Raw genomic sequence first — 14,838 nt, forward strand, 5'->3', positions numbered from 1 at the left:
AAATGGGTACTGCCCAGTTGATAAACCGAAAAACAGGACATAGGATGTAATTGAAATATTTCTCAGTTATTTCAACTAATCATTTTGTGAAGTGGACTACAAAGAGCAATATATGATTTTTGAAATACACAACTAAAGACATCAAAATTTCATACAAAAGTTATGAACAAAAATAACTGGTGTTCTAGAATAGTTTTCTAAAAAAATGAGACTCATATTGACAATCCGTTTTACAGGGCTGTTTGAATTTGTGCTGTGAATTATAAGAATTTTTTTTCAGCTGGATAACTGGAATGATACAGGAGGTATGACAACAAAGAAATAAAACTAAGATATATGTAAATAGGATAATATTTGATTTATTTCTATACACACTTTCATCATTTCAAAAGGACGGATAGAACTTCTAAAGAAAGCACAGACTTAGGATTGGTGTCATTCTGGTGATGTAGACAACAATGTATCTGCACTGTACAATTGCTTAAAAAACATTGGGGAAAAAAGTTGTATTAAGTTGTAATAAAAACAAAAAAGTACACAATATTTGAAATAAGAATAAAACATCTATTTACATAACCTCAAATATGATAGGAATTGGAATAAAAATCTGATCCGTTACTTTTATTTCATTTTTTTTCAAAAACTTGAAAAACTTCTAGGGACACTGCATGAATATAATACTTCCTATGATATTTTATTTTATAAGAATTGCTTTGAAAGCCAAAGAACACTCAATTGACTTTTGTGCATTATAGATGGCCTAACATCACCAAAATAAACACCAATCCTTAAAAAAATAGAATATAATCATCTGAATACTAGTAACCTGTGAATATGACACACTTCAATCAAGGCATGAGTGGAATACATATATAGTCATCACAAATACATGTTATCTATTCTCCAAACATATTTTATGATAAATGATAAATAAACTTGCCTATAGAGCACTTACGCTTACTTACGAATCATATTATGTCGAGATTAAATTTAAAGATCAGATTCTAATTTTGAATCCCTATTAAACAGTAATTCATATTGCACAGTCATTCTAACTACAATTTGCACTATTCACATTGAGTTTACATTATTAGTCTAGAATTATACAATATTCCCAGGGCGACATATCCTTGTCTCTCACAAAGCATTCATGTTCAGAAGAGTGAAAAAAAAACAAGGATGCCAAAACACTATCTTATCTCCAAGATGATCATGATGGTATCCGCTTAATTTTTTTTTTAGATTGAACATTCGGATTTAGATTGGACATCACTTAAATTTTTCAGTCATCAACACCACAAATAATTTAGCAACATTGTTGACATACAAGGTCCAGTCTTGCTGCTATGTTTGAGAAGTAGAACTACATGTACTCTACCATCCTACAAAGCAAAAACAGACTGAAAATAATATAAATTTAAGGCATTTTATATTATGAAAGCTCTAGGATATATTAGTATGACTTCCTATTTTCGTATTGAAAAATATATATAGTTCCTCAGAATCTATTATCAACAGTTAAAGAGTTTTGAAGTCGCAATGTACATTGTATATATTTTGCTGCATAGATTCTAAATACTTAACTGCATAGAAATAGCCCAACCCAATACAAAGACAAATACTTCATATAAAGGATCTTCCTACATTCAATAAGATATGAATATGATATATATTTACATTCAATTATATAATCAACATAAAAAATATTGATATTGTGTTCACTTTACAGGGCTGCATGATATACCATGATATTTCAATGAATACAAAAATAGGTTTATGATATGTAAAGAAGAGGCTTCAATAGTTTTCAGACAAAATTTCCTCCATCTTCTTTGAATAGGTAAAATTAAAGTAATATTTTTATATTGTAGCTGGTGATATCTGAATGCCCTATTATGAAATATCATACAGCCCTTGTATATGATCAGAATATGTACAGATTATAATTTGAACGTTCAAGAGGAATGTCTCAAAAATTCATTGTTCATCAACAGGTCTCTTTACCTATTTGGAATGTGATTAAGTATTGGATACCATTTGATGAAGCTTGAGTTTTCATTCTCTCTGAGTAAACTTCTCAACCAATCAAAATCAAGGATTTCATGGATATCGTCAGAGCTGAAAACATGTGAAAATAATAAATACAATACTATCATTACAACAAGACAAGATAATTCATTTATAGTTTATACCATACTTTAGTTTATACCATACTATAGTTTATACCATCTATAGTTTATACCATACTGCTGGAGCAACGAACCTAGAATCTGAGAAATTAAATGTTTAGGAAAGTAAACGTGGCTTCCTTCACAACTGTAACAAAAGGATTAATGTTAACCTTTGACATGGTTGCTTTATTTCTTGAGCTAGAGAACTGATATTTGGACAGCATCTTTGACATATTATCTAGTCATTGAAATAAATCTACATGAAAGCAAAATCCCCCATTTTTTTTAGATACAAATACACATCACACTTGAATATGAATAAACTAAATATACCTCGTGAAATGTTTCGTTTTTGTCCCCCAACCTTACCTAAAACACCATCAAATAAAAATGAGGATATACTCAAAATTTTTGAATCTGTATAAAAAAATCATTAAAAAATTCTCATTTGAATTATCAACCCACTGTTGATCAGAGAAAGCAATACATGTGTGGAAAATATAACCCTACATGCTAAGAGTTACTTACAATGGCATAAACAATAATTGTGGCAAAGCAAATAATAAATTCCATTATTTCAGCAAAATATAAAATCAACAAAGACGCTTTTGTTTGTTGAAATTAAATGCCCCTATTTTCCAAGCATTGACATGGATACTCTCGTAGCAAAATATTTGTTCAACAAAAAAATGGCTATACTTTTAGCGGTGATCAATAGCTTAAAACGTCAGTGAAAATGAATCGTTGAAAGAGAAACCTGAATAAAAAAAGTAAAATATTTTGTGTCACTTTTACAAGGCAATAATGGTAGTTACTTGGAATGTCTGTTTGAGTGGAAATTTTGGCATTAACCATGCCATGAAGTAAAGGGGTGTGATATCACAGTCAATCATCACCATGACAACCAATTGTAAACAATTTCAAGTAGTCTGTATATCTGCTATAATGGGTGGCTGTGGTGACATGAATACTAGCCACTGGCTCTAAGTTATGCATACATGTATGGTGTCAGGATTGTTTGTTTGAAACCGTACTTAGGTTGTAATAAAAGACTGAAATCAACATTTTGATACCTTACATTTACGCTTGTAAGGAAAAGGTGGTGTTATAAGTATATATAATTAAATGTAAGTAAAAAAAATAGAGGCACATCTCTATCCCTCACTGAGAGAAAGACTAAATCGTTTCTCCACTGAAGGCAGAATTGAAAATCTCCACCTGTACTAGAGCCATGTAATGTACCCCATATTCTTGTTGAATTCAAGCCACTAAATTCAACATTTTGTAGAAACTGTTATCTTTCTGAAAACAAAATTGCTAAAATGTTGGAAGTCTAATAAAAATCCTAAGCTGAAATGAGCAATCAGAACTTAAACCCCACATTGTATGAAAGCAGAACATTACATGAGGCAGCTAGTGGTGAAAACCCATCATTAAAATGAATCATGGGTAATATATAAGATCGGTAGGGATGAGTAACTCTCAAATTAGCAAATTCTGTAACTTGGTTGTGACACATCCACTGACCACTCTCCATTTAGCAATATTATGTTTTTATGCTCCTCTGATCATTCTTACTTTAAAAAAGTAAAAGGAACCCTGCAGAAATAAAAATGTCAATGCTTTGTTGAAGCTTTGCATAGCCCTTTACCCATCATCTTTACTCTCTGCTATCTCCTTGTAATGCTCTTTGAGTGAATCTGGGATCTCTATCCCAAGGTGTTCCAGAAGCTCAAAGTAAGACCAGGTGAATGCCCTGGTCATATCCTGAGAATGAGCAAAGACATTAGCTTCTGAGTGCAGCTCCTTGTTAAATGCCAGCCTGGCTTCAACCTCCTTCTGTCTCTTAGCAAGCTCTATGGCCAGCAGCCGTGCCTTCTCCTCTGCGATCTTTTCCTCGATCTCACGTTTGATGCGCTCTTCCTCTGCGATCCTGGCCGCCTCAAGTTCTTCAGCCTTTCGGCGCTTCTCAAACTCAAGACGCTCTGCTTCCTCCATCGCTGCTAGCATCTCAGCCTCGATCCGCTTTCGCTCTTCCTCTTCTTTCCTTCGCTGTTCTTCTTCAGCTAAATGAAAGAAAGTTGAAATACAAATAATGCTTAAGTTGTCCAGACTTTTTTAGTCTCAATTTTAAATTATGTAAGAAACTACAATGAGACCTTGCCAATGCAGGAAGAGAACATTTGCTTGCATTGGGCATATTCTGGAAAGCAACTGTTGAGCAGTCTTAAAGACATCAATATGAAAAGATTATATCCAGAACTGCATTATGATAAAGTCAAAATGAAATAACATAAATTTCTACAGATGGTGCGATTAATCTAACATCTCTTTATAAGTAATAAAATATAGAGAATTTATGTTTCAGACAACAAAAATGCCTCAAGTTGATGAAAAACAGAAAACAAGCTAAGACCAGACCATCCTTGGGCAACTCATTACAGTTGAAATGGTATAACTGGTCATGTCCAGATGTAAACATTGGTTGACAAATATTTATGGAGGACAGTATATCGCTTTCTCACGATCTTAAAGATAATAATAAATGAATAATTAAATATTTTACATTTCAAAGGAAAAATATCCATCCAGGAATCATGAAAAATATTACCTTTTCTTTTCATGTCCTCTTCACGTTTCTTTCGAGCCATTTCCTCCATCTTGCGTTTATACTCTGCTTGTTGACGACGCTCTCTCTCTGCTGCTATGGCAGCTTGTCGTTTCCGTTCTTCTTCCTGGCGAGCCAGCCTCTCTCTTTCTTCTGCTGCATTGGCTGCTCTCTCCCTTTAAAATCATGACAAATTGAAAAAAAGGTAAATGATTGTTATGTTACAAAGGTAGTGCATGCTGATGTTCTTACAATGGTAATTCTAATACTTTGTTTGCACCTAAATATTATACATAAAACAAAATGTGCAAGATTTGTTGATCTATCCAACAATCATGGTTGAACAACGAATATAACAAAATGTGCAATGGCAAGAGGAGCAAATCTGAAAAAATCAGAAGCCTTCTTTCATATGACCTATATTACATGAAAAGTATTTCTTCTCCTCTTTCCCTCTGTATTTTTTTTCTTCTTCAATGTGTCAATTTTCTAACTTTCCAATGTACATAATTCAAAGCTTCACATTGGGAAATTCTCAGCAAGTGAGAAAATCAGCTTGAATACGATATTTCTTTGGTAAAGTCAAAGAGTATGAAACTTTGTAATTATCTGGGTGCTCCACAGTGAATCTTCTCAGTGAAAGGAGAGAATTTATCCTCAGTAACTGTTGTAACTAATGTTAATAAAAGTGTAACTTTTTTCTATATTACAAAGCATGTGCAGATCATGAGGAAATGCGGATTTCAGTAGTCGATGGGTTAACTAGCAATTCTTACAGTGCTTCTGCCTCTTTCCTTCTCTTCTCCTCTTCATATTCCAGCTTGATTCGTTCTGCTCTCTCTGCTTCATCTTGGGCTCTCTTCTTAGCCTCTTCCCTCTCTCGTCTCTTCTTCTCAACAGCTGCTTTCCTTTTCTCAGCCTCAGCTGCTCGTTTGAAAGCCTTGGCTTGGGAACGAGAGATGCTGTTTGGTCCTTGACTGGTCGAGTCCTAGATTAGAAATGTGAGTAAACAGAGGTATTAATTAGAATGTAAATAATACTTCTGAGTGATGTATACCAATGATATACTCAAGACAATTCCATCTGTTGCACAAAGCCATTAGGCTAAGAGTTATGAATGGCACAGCCCCAATGAAAGTAGATTGATTTTATAATGAACGAACTAAAAATGCTTCATCTCTTCTATGATGTATTTGATTGAAACACACTCCCAACAAGACAAATACACACTAACTCTTAATGTAAGAGCCACCACACGTGGAAACATCATCAAACAGTTTGCATGTATCATACCAGGTTATACCTGCATCTGAATTTTGGAAGCAATCATTTGAGTAAATGACCTACAGAGCACAACACAAACCATCACCAATAATATGATCTTTGACCCTATAAATTGTAGTATCATCAAAAGGAAGGGCCCATAGATGTGCGGAGGTGCCATGGCCGAGTGGTCTAAGGCATCTGAATAGACACATTAAAGTCTGGGGCTTGATCCTGGCCATGTCACTTATGACAATGAGCAAGGCATTTAATCAATAGTGCTCTTTTATCTTCATTTAAATAAATGGAAATGCTTTTAGCCATTCTTGGAAAGTATGGGTGCACAAGTAAAAAAAAATAGATGTGTAGGTTATACCAAGAGATATCTTCATACCAAAATTTGAAATCTTTTTAAAAATGAGGTATACAAGGCTAAAGCTACAGGACAAGCTGTTGGTTGGCAGATTATCCCAAAATACACCAGAATTTTAAAGAAATCTATTTTTTAAATTGGAATATTAAGGTAAACACGAGAATATTAAGTGGTGGTAGCAGTGTAACACAGCTAAATCCAGCAGTCCGTCTTTATTCAATAAGTTATAAAACAAGATCTTATTCCTACTTCTACTTACCTCTGTAAAATCTGTCATCTCAGAGTAATCTTCGCTGGGGGCAGCAGACACTGAGGGCTCCAACTTTATTTCATCAACAGGAAGTTCAGGAGGAAGTGACACAGGCTGTTTATTTTATTTTATCCAAAAAAAAATGAGTAAATTAAAATGATTACTTACATAGTCTGGGAAAAGAAAAAGAAAATACATATACATGTATATTTCAAGGGCAAGGGCCATCCTTTCATGTAGTGGTATGCCTATGAAATGTATTTTGGAGTATTCTATTTCTGATGATAAATACATTGAATCATTAATTGGAATAATTCAGGAAAATCTACAAAGCCTCAAATAAATACATCAAATGTTTCATTCTTTACAGTATTTGATCAGTGTAGAGGAAGTGAGGTTTATGATATTCGTGATGAGATGTGCAAGTATGTTTCAATAAGTTTGATTCGAACATTTATGGAATGAATGATTAATAAAATGAATGAAATTGAGTCATGATGCATGATGGGAAATTGAGATTTTGCTGGAATACTCTTTGGTTGACTGACAAGTGCGCAAGTTTTTCTTGAAAAGTGCTTTGAATGGTTAATTGAAATTGAAAACAATTATTATGAAGATGCAATAAAATGATAATAAAAAACATCATACGAGGAATGTATTTAGAAGTAGTGAGAATGATTAAATTAAAGAATCAGACTTTCTTTTCCATTTATATACTATTTCACTCCTTATACTTTAGTGTAGTGGTTGAAAATCATTTACAAATCCATATTTATTTTTGATTCAAAAACTGTCTTAAGAATAAAAAAAAGTTTTCTACTGGACTGAATCAATAAGAACAGTCCAGAGTTTAAACTGAGAACTTCAACTACAATACTTGTTCTATAATTTCAACTCACCACATTATTTTTCAATTTATTAATCCGATGAAATGAATGCAGTAGGATGTTGAAGATAAGATTAAGATAGTAATGATATGATGTTATTATTCAAACGTGCAAGGACTTCTAAACATCCATGAGTTTGAAATCTAATTCAACAACATCAATTTACACTACTCATTTTGCTGCACACACACATAAAGTGAATATGAAAAGTGATTGCTGGAAGTGTGATGTATGTGACAAACACTAATTAGATGATTGTTAAAAAAGTGCATGAACTCTGATTTGTGTGTGAAGATTGAAAAATCTACTCTAATGTCTAGTGCAAAATTGCATGCAGTACTACTATAACACAAAATATAACATAATTTAAAAGCAATAATACAAATCAACTTTGGTGGTATACACCAATGAGTGCTCTAGAGAGTAGCATATATTAACTACCTAATTCAACCTGTACTGTTGGTCATAAGTGTGGAATATCCCTCTACCCCTTAAAAAGACAATATTATAATCTCACTTTGATTTGAAAACAGATGTTGCATAACTTTACTTTAACATGGGCATTGCATCTGGCAGATTTCTTACAACAAGAACTGGTCAGATGTTTTATCAGATAAAATATGTTGATGAAATGCTCTCCAAAAAGCATGTCAAACACTTCATTACCTACAAGGAAGGCACTGGAGGCATTGGGGCTCCCATCTCAATCCACTATAGCACCAATCGCTAACATCAACCCTGAAAGCCACATCAACCTGAGTATTCACATGGATATAGTCATTCAGCTACTATAAAACAATTGTTTTGTTCCCATCCTTTCAGTCAAGGATGAAATGGCTCTCATCCTTGTTGCAGGATCATGCCTTCTGTGCTACCTCTAGCCAAATCTTAATGAATACATTATTTGATTTTAGTCATCCTGTTGCAGTGCTACCATTCCTTCATGTATTGCTGTTGTTGATCGAGGAATCATCCAGGGACCATCTCTACTGTTATACCAAATATTATTGCAGGTAAAAATGCAATCTTCTTTACAATGTGATATTACAGAAGGAGACAAAATAGGCTTCTGCACCCTGCAGCATAGAATCTAAATATAATTCAATTTTTTTAATGTGGTAATGTTACCTCAGTGATCATAATTAACCATATTTATCTATGTGTAGCCCAGGCATGATATTCCCCTCTCAAAAAAAAAATCTGTAAATGAATAGCCAAGGGTCGCTAAGTCATCAACGAAGTTCGAGGTGCCCTGGTCGGGGTTACAAGCTCTTGCATTGTGAAGAAATCATTTTTTTCAAGGTGAGTCTGCATGATAGTTTTATCATTTGACTTTAAAACGCAGTAAAAAAAACCATTATGATAATGTTCTTGGGCAAAGGATTTCTTGTGATAAAAAAAATATTTCAAAAATATTTCAAAAAATCCGAATTCTGATTTTAATCGGGAGAATATCATGCCTGATGTAGCCTTTCAAATACTAAAGAAAACTGTTAGTTTTACCACCTTTATGACCAACAGTGTTTGGTATTTCTACAAAAAAAAAGGATTTTGTAACTAGTTATAACACTCTAAAACTAAATTACAAATAAACATAACTCATTGAATTTGATGAAGCTATGAAACATCACAACAAGATCACTACAAAGTGAGTTTACTATCAAAATGCTAGGAATTGAATTATTACTGTATGAAGAGTAAAGATACAAGTTAACCCAACTTTGGCAAATTCCCATGTACATATTTGAAAATCCTTTTTACAGAACTTTCCTAGAATGACCAAATGCTTGAAGCAATCTCAAAAGTACCGGTAAAGCAATCCTCTGAACCATGACTGAACAAAAATTGTTCCTGGAAGTGTGCTTTGTTGAAAATATGTATGAAATAAAAAGTGAGACAACTGTGTATTGTTATGAATTACACATGAACCTTTGGCTCAGTTGCCTAACACTTATCACATTTCCATAGCAACCAGATAAATTGTGCTTGCAAAAGCCAGACAGTGAGCACAAAAGTAGCATAAATCTGATTTGATTCAGTTGATTGGTTGTGGATAGAAACTGTATTCCAGGATCTTACTGGTGTTGCCTTTATAACACATCCAATATACTGCCTAGTAAGATTACTTATCAATACTACCATGGATGACTGAGTATATAATAATAATTAGCCAAAGTTGGGTTAACATTTCATTCTGATTCACACTCAATAACCTTGTGAATAAAGGGTTTACAATTTTTATACAAATTAATATCATCTCTTTCAGAGATTAAAGCTTATTAAAACAGGTGATATTGCAACATAATGAAGCACAAATGTGCATCCCCACACTAACAGAACGCTATAAACATGAAACCATAACAAGTTTCATCACTAATATTTCAAAATAGATTCAGGAGAGACTACAATAATAATGAAAAATAATATAACTAAAATTTGGTTTCATTCAGCTTTCCAATCATTTCTATTTGTACTTTGAAAGAAGTGAATGTGAATAAAAGTGAACATGCAGCATGTATTTAGAGTTTTTAAATTTGAACGATCAAGGACAATTGTACTTATTTCACCACAGGCAATAATAAAGGTCATGCAGGACTTCCTAAATATACTATACATGCAAACATTAACATAGAGAACACGATTACATTATTTTTTTTCGAATCATCAAACACATCAAGTGAATTATATGATCAATTTTTAAACATAGAACTAGAGCCAACAACATAATATTCATTGTTTGGGGAAATAAATCTGGGGAAATTCATTAAATATTCATTATCTTCTATCACTATTGAATGGAATACTCAAGTGAAAAATCAATGAAATATTGAGTTTTAGTAGTTTTCAGGCTAAAATCATCTGAACTTCAGGGAGTCTCTTCAATAGCCATGGAGACTAGAAACTAACAGTACACACGTCATTGATATGCACCTCCCCCTAAAGAGTTGTAATAAACTACTGATATTGCAGATATGACTGAGCAACATGAAATACATACCCTTTCCTCTTCTTCTGAATCAGAGAATTCCTGTATGAAAGCAAGTGGGTGGGATGGAAATGAAGAGCCAAATGCCTCGGTGAAAATGAAGACTTGTTTGCATGTAAATGCATTGAATAATAGATGAACATGAATATATCATATGAAAATATGGCATGAGAAATTAATTATTTATACTGTGAAGTGATTTTTTTTACACAATCCCCAGATCTCTCAACCTGTACCAATCTCATTATGTTTACAATTCTCTATCTTTCCTATTCTCTCTCCCTCTAACATCCTTACTTTATAGCCCTCTTCTCTCTACCACTCCCACTCTCTGGCTTTCTCTCTCATTTTTCATCAAATTCCAACAGGTTATGAACAATTATTTTGATCAAATATGTAAATGGCCTTGCATAACATGAAACTGAATGAAACCAACAAACATAAAATGATATCTGATATATATAAACAACAGTATAATATAATGTTGGGGGAAAAATCCCAAACAATACAAATCATGTGTGCTTAGGATATGGATTATGGATGTTCCGCTCATCATGCACAAACCAATATACATATTCAATGAGCTGTGACCTTTGACATACAGACTAGCAATTACAAATGGACCCGTACTTGAGTGTTACGTACCTACACCTGACAAGTTATCAAAATTCATCCACCATTTTCAAGTTATAACATGGATACCAATTTGGGGATGGATGTAAGGCAGAATGGCATCAAATCAAAAGATCAAAAAAATGAATGAGGAGATGAATATGAATATTCACACAAGATTTTATGAACAAAATGAAGATGACTTACATCCTGGACAAAGATAAACTCTGGAGATTCTGGAGATGCCCTCCCCTCATCCTCCTCCTCTTCTTCAGCTTCATCTTCATTCTTCTCCGCTGCCTCCTTTGCGGCTTTTTCCTCTTCTTCCTTCTTCTTTCTCTCTTCTTCTTCTTGCCTCTCCTTCTCTGCTTTCAGTTTGGCCTCCTTGTCTTCAGTTTTGTCAGTATTAGGACTCTTTGTTTCGTCTTTGGCAGTTTTTTTTGTTTTCTTGGGCTTCTCTTGCTTAGCAGCTGGTTTCTTGGTCTTTTTCTGAATCTTTTTCTTCTCCTTTGGTGGAGCTACAAATTGATTATTTTAAGAAATAGTGAGTGGAGAAAGGCAGAGAAAGATAGATTTTTGAACAGCTAACTATATTAATTTTTCAAAACATTGTTTTCTGACTAAATATGCTTCAGTCCAATTTTTCTTCAAGTTTTTAAATTTCATTTCAAATTATGCTAGTTTTATCATGGGCGTGTTGCAGTAGGAGTTGCATTTTGAGGAAGTAATTCCTAAAAAAGCTGTACGCACCGGAATCGGTAGACTAGCATAGCCGGGTAATTGAGCACCTAGCAAGGTCGATATGTGTGCTATGCAAATCATATATTATCATTATCATTATTAAAAGATTTTTTAAAGAAAACTAAACAAATCAAGAGCCAGTTCTCAATATACACATCTAAAGGCCATCGCACACCTTATGACTGGTCCACGATCCGATTTTAGAACAAATCACATTTTGCTCATTTTCTGAAAATGTGAATGAAAACTATCTTTTTATTTGAGCTTTGAATAAACTGTTAGAATACTAACATAACAATTTTGGATGATTGCAAGCCTGTATATTGGGGTAAAGGACATATAAGTTTCAAATCGTAGCAAATCTATGATTGCTATGACACCACTACGACTAGATATTAAATTCGCTCTTATTCTGTGATAGCATAGTCACAGATTTGAACAAAGGTATTCGTATGATTTAGAACATAACACAGTAAGATATTCCATGTCTCAATATTAGCATCAAATTCTTCTACGTTTTATTCAACAAGTGGATTTAATATAGCAGCAGTGCTAACTTTGAAAACTACTATAAAATAATCATTCACAAAAACACCATTCATATAATGACATAATACCACGTTCATTGACCATAGATGACATTTGAACGGTGACTTAAGACTTGTCAACTACACCCATGTCCACATTTCATGCACTCTATCAATAAACTTTCAAAGTTATGATGGCAATTCAACAATTACCCCAACATGGCCTACGTTTATTGACCTTAACTGACCTTTGACCTTGGTTTTGTGACCTGAAACTCACAGGGGATGTTCAGTGATACTTGATTACTCTTATATCCCAAGTTTTATGAAATAGATCCATAAACTTCAGAGTTAGGATGGTAATTTAACAAAGACCCCCAACACGGCAAAAGTTCATTGACCTTAAATGACCATTGACCATGGTCATGTGACCTGAAACTTGCACAGAATATTCAGTGGTACTTGATTAACCTAATGTCCAAGTTTCATGAACTAGATCCATAAATTTTAAAAGTTATGAAGGTAATTCAACAAATACCCCCAACTTGGCCAAAGTTCATTGACCCTAAATGACCTTTGACCTTGGTCATGTGACCTGAAACTCAGGAAGGATGTTCACTAATACTTGATTAACCTTATGTCCAAGTATCATGAACTAGATCCATAAATTTTCAAAGTTATGATAGTAATTAAAAAAATACCCCTAACTTGACCAAAGTTCATTGACCCTAAATGACCTTTGACCTTGGTCATGTGACCTGAAACTGGTGCAGGATGTTCACTAATACTTGATTAACCTTATGTCCAAGTTTCATGAACTAGGTCCATACATTTTCTAAGTTATGATGACATTTCAAAAACTTAACCTTAGGTTAAGATTTGATGTTGACACCGCCGCCGCGGTCGGAAAAGCGGCGCCTATAGTCTCGCTCTGCTATGCAGGCGAGACAAAAATCGGGTCGCGGACTATTATTAAGGTGTGCGGTGGTCTAAAAAGACTGACAATCAAGTTGATTTTATTTTTGAAGTTGTGTTTGATTGCAACTCTACAACAGTTTTCAGTTAATACTGTGGAACTTAAACCATGTGAATGAAAATAATGTTCATTTGACAGGGAAGTTTTCTTCAACATTTCCTTACCACCAAGTTTTCACTCTATAGATATAAATTTCTATGATGATGCCAGGAATGCCAAAACCAGTAAGACAAAGAGTAAAATAACACATTAAAAAACATGAGAAATGGAAAAATAAAAGTATTTTTGTAACTAATGTTGTTTAATCATATACGAGTCATGTTGGTAAATGTATCAATTAAATGTATCAATAAACATGTTTCTTTATCAAACACAAACCACCACTCACGTTTTGGTTGTTCCTTTGGAGGTTCCGGTGTCATAGGCTTGTACAGAAGAATGTCAGTTTTACTCTCCTTTGGCACACCTAAAGCAAACATCAGACAAAATAGGAAGAAGAAATACAATTAATGAAAATCATCACAGAACATATGTGTAACCACAGTCTGTATTTTAGTAATTCACTTTATTCACTTATTAGTACCTTGAACCTTTTGAATTTCTAAAAAGGCCTACATATTGAGATTTGGGTCAGAACAATACAGTTCAATTTTTATTAGAAATGATACTGTTATATATTACCCTCCCTGAAAAACTACAATGTCATATCGATGAAAATGTAAGCTTGATGGAGATAATTGTATAAAATTCCAGAGGCCATATATGGGTATGCACCAGTAATATATATCATGAAAAAAAAAACGTGTTTATAGTGCCAACTTTTAGAAGTCGATACTGAAACGTCTCCCAGGATTTAGCAGTGCAGCTGTTACGTACACTATGTTTCAAAGAATGAATATCTACCCGGTCCTCATTTTCCTCAGCTGAGATGAAAGCAGGACAGGATTTATAAATTTCTCTTCCTTGCATAAAGCAACATAAAGTAGAATAATTAGTTATTTTATATAAAGCCTTGTGAATTCTTTGAAACCTTACCAACAATAAAGGCATCCTTGTCATCCTCTTCTGCATCCTTAGACTTCTTGCTCTTAGAACTCTTGGAGCTCTTGGTACTGGTCTTGGTACTCATGCTCCCCTTCTTGGACTTGGAACTACTCTGATCCAGGAGTCCTGTCTCCTGGACTATTTTGGCAAGTTCGTCATTCAGCTTGGCATCAAAGTCATCTGCTGGTTTCTCTTTAGAGGGGAAGAAGTAGAATGAAGTTTGAGGTGTATATATCAAATGAAAGAGAGACATACTGATGAGAAGAGGTGAGCGAGTAAAAACATAACAAAAGTTGGAATCTTTAAGGATAGATATATACAGATATATACAGTTTCAGATAGAAATTGACATTGTTAAGATGTTGAAAAAATAGAATTGTATGCAGGGTGGGATCTAATA

At 33.8% G+C, this 14,838-nt stretch overlaps 1 protein-coding gene across 34 annotated transcripts in view; it reads right to left on the bottom strand.

Moving 5' to 3' along the window:
- Positions 1 to 343: 343 nt before the first annotated feature.
- LOC129257144 (titin homolog) overlaps positions 344 to 14,838 on the bottom strand; it is a 59,611-nt gene continuing 45,116 nt past the window's right edge. For 26 of the 34 annotated variants that reach the window (XM_064095797.1, XM_064095822.1, XM_064095790.1 and 23 more), the window contains 8 exons: positions 14,430 to 14,630; positions 13,783 to 13,860; positions 11,358 to 11,668; positions 10,551 to 10,580; positions 6,675 to 6,779; positions 5,556 to 5,767; positions 4,783 to 4,955; positions 344 to 4,237 (listed from right to left, as the gene is read on the bottom strand). In XM_064095797.1, the coding sequence (XP_063951867.1) occupies positions 3,819 to 4,237; positions 4,783 to 4,955; positions 5,556 to 5,767; positions 6,675 to 6,779; positions 10,551 to 10,580; positions 11,358 to 11,668; positions 13,783 to 13,860; positions 14,430 to 14,630 (1,529 nt within the window). In that variant the 3' untranslated portion in view covers positions 344 to 3,818. The remainder of the gene's footprint in view (positions 4,238 to 4,782; positions 4,956 to 5,555; positions 5,768 to 6,674; positions 6,780 to 10,550; positions 10,581 to 11,357; positions 11,669 to 13,782; positions 13,861 to 14,429; positions 14,631 to 14,838) is intronic. The other 8 variants (XM_064095769.1, XM_064095766.1, XM_064095763.1 and 5 more) reach the window with 2 other exon arrangements.

The sequence above is a fragment of the Lytechinus pictus genome, chromosome 1 (genome assembly GCF_037042905.1).
Source record: "Lytechinus pictus isolate F3 Inbred chromosome 1, Lp3.0, whole genome shotgun sequence".
Classification (NCBI taxonomy): domain Eukaryota; kingdom Metazoa; phylum Echinodermata; class Echinoidea; order Temnopleuroida; family Toxopneustidae; genus Lytechinus; species Lytechinus pictus.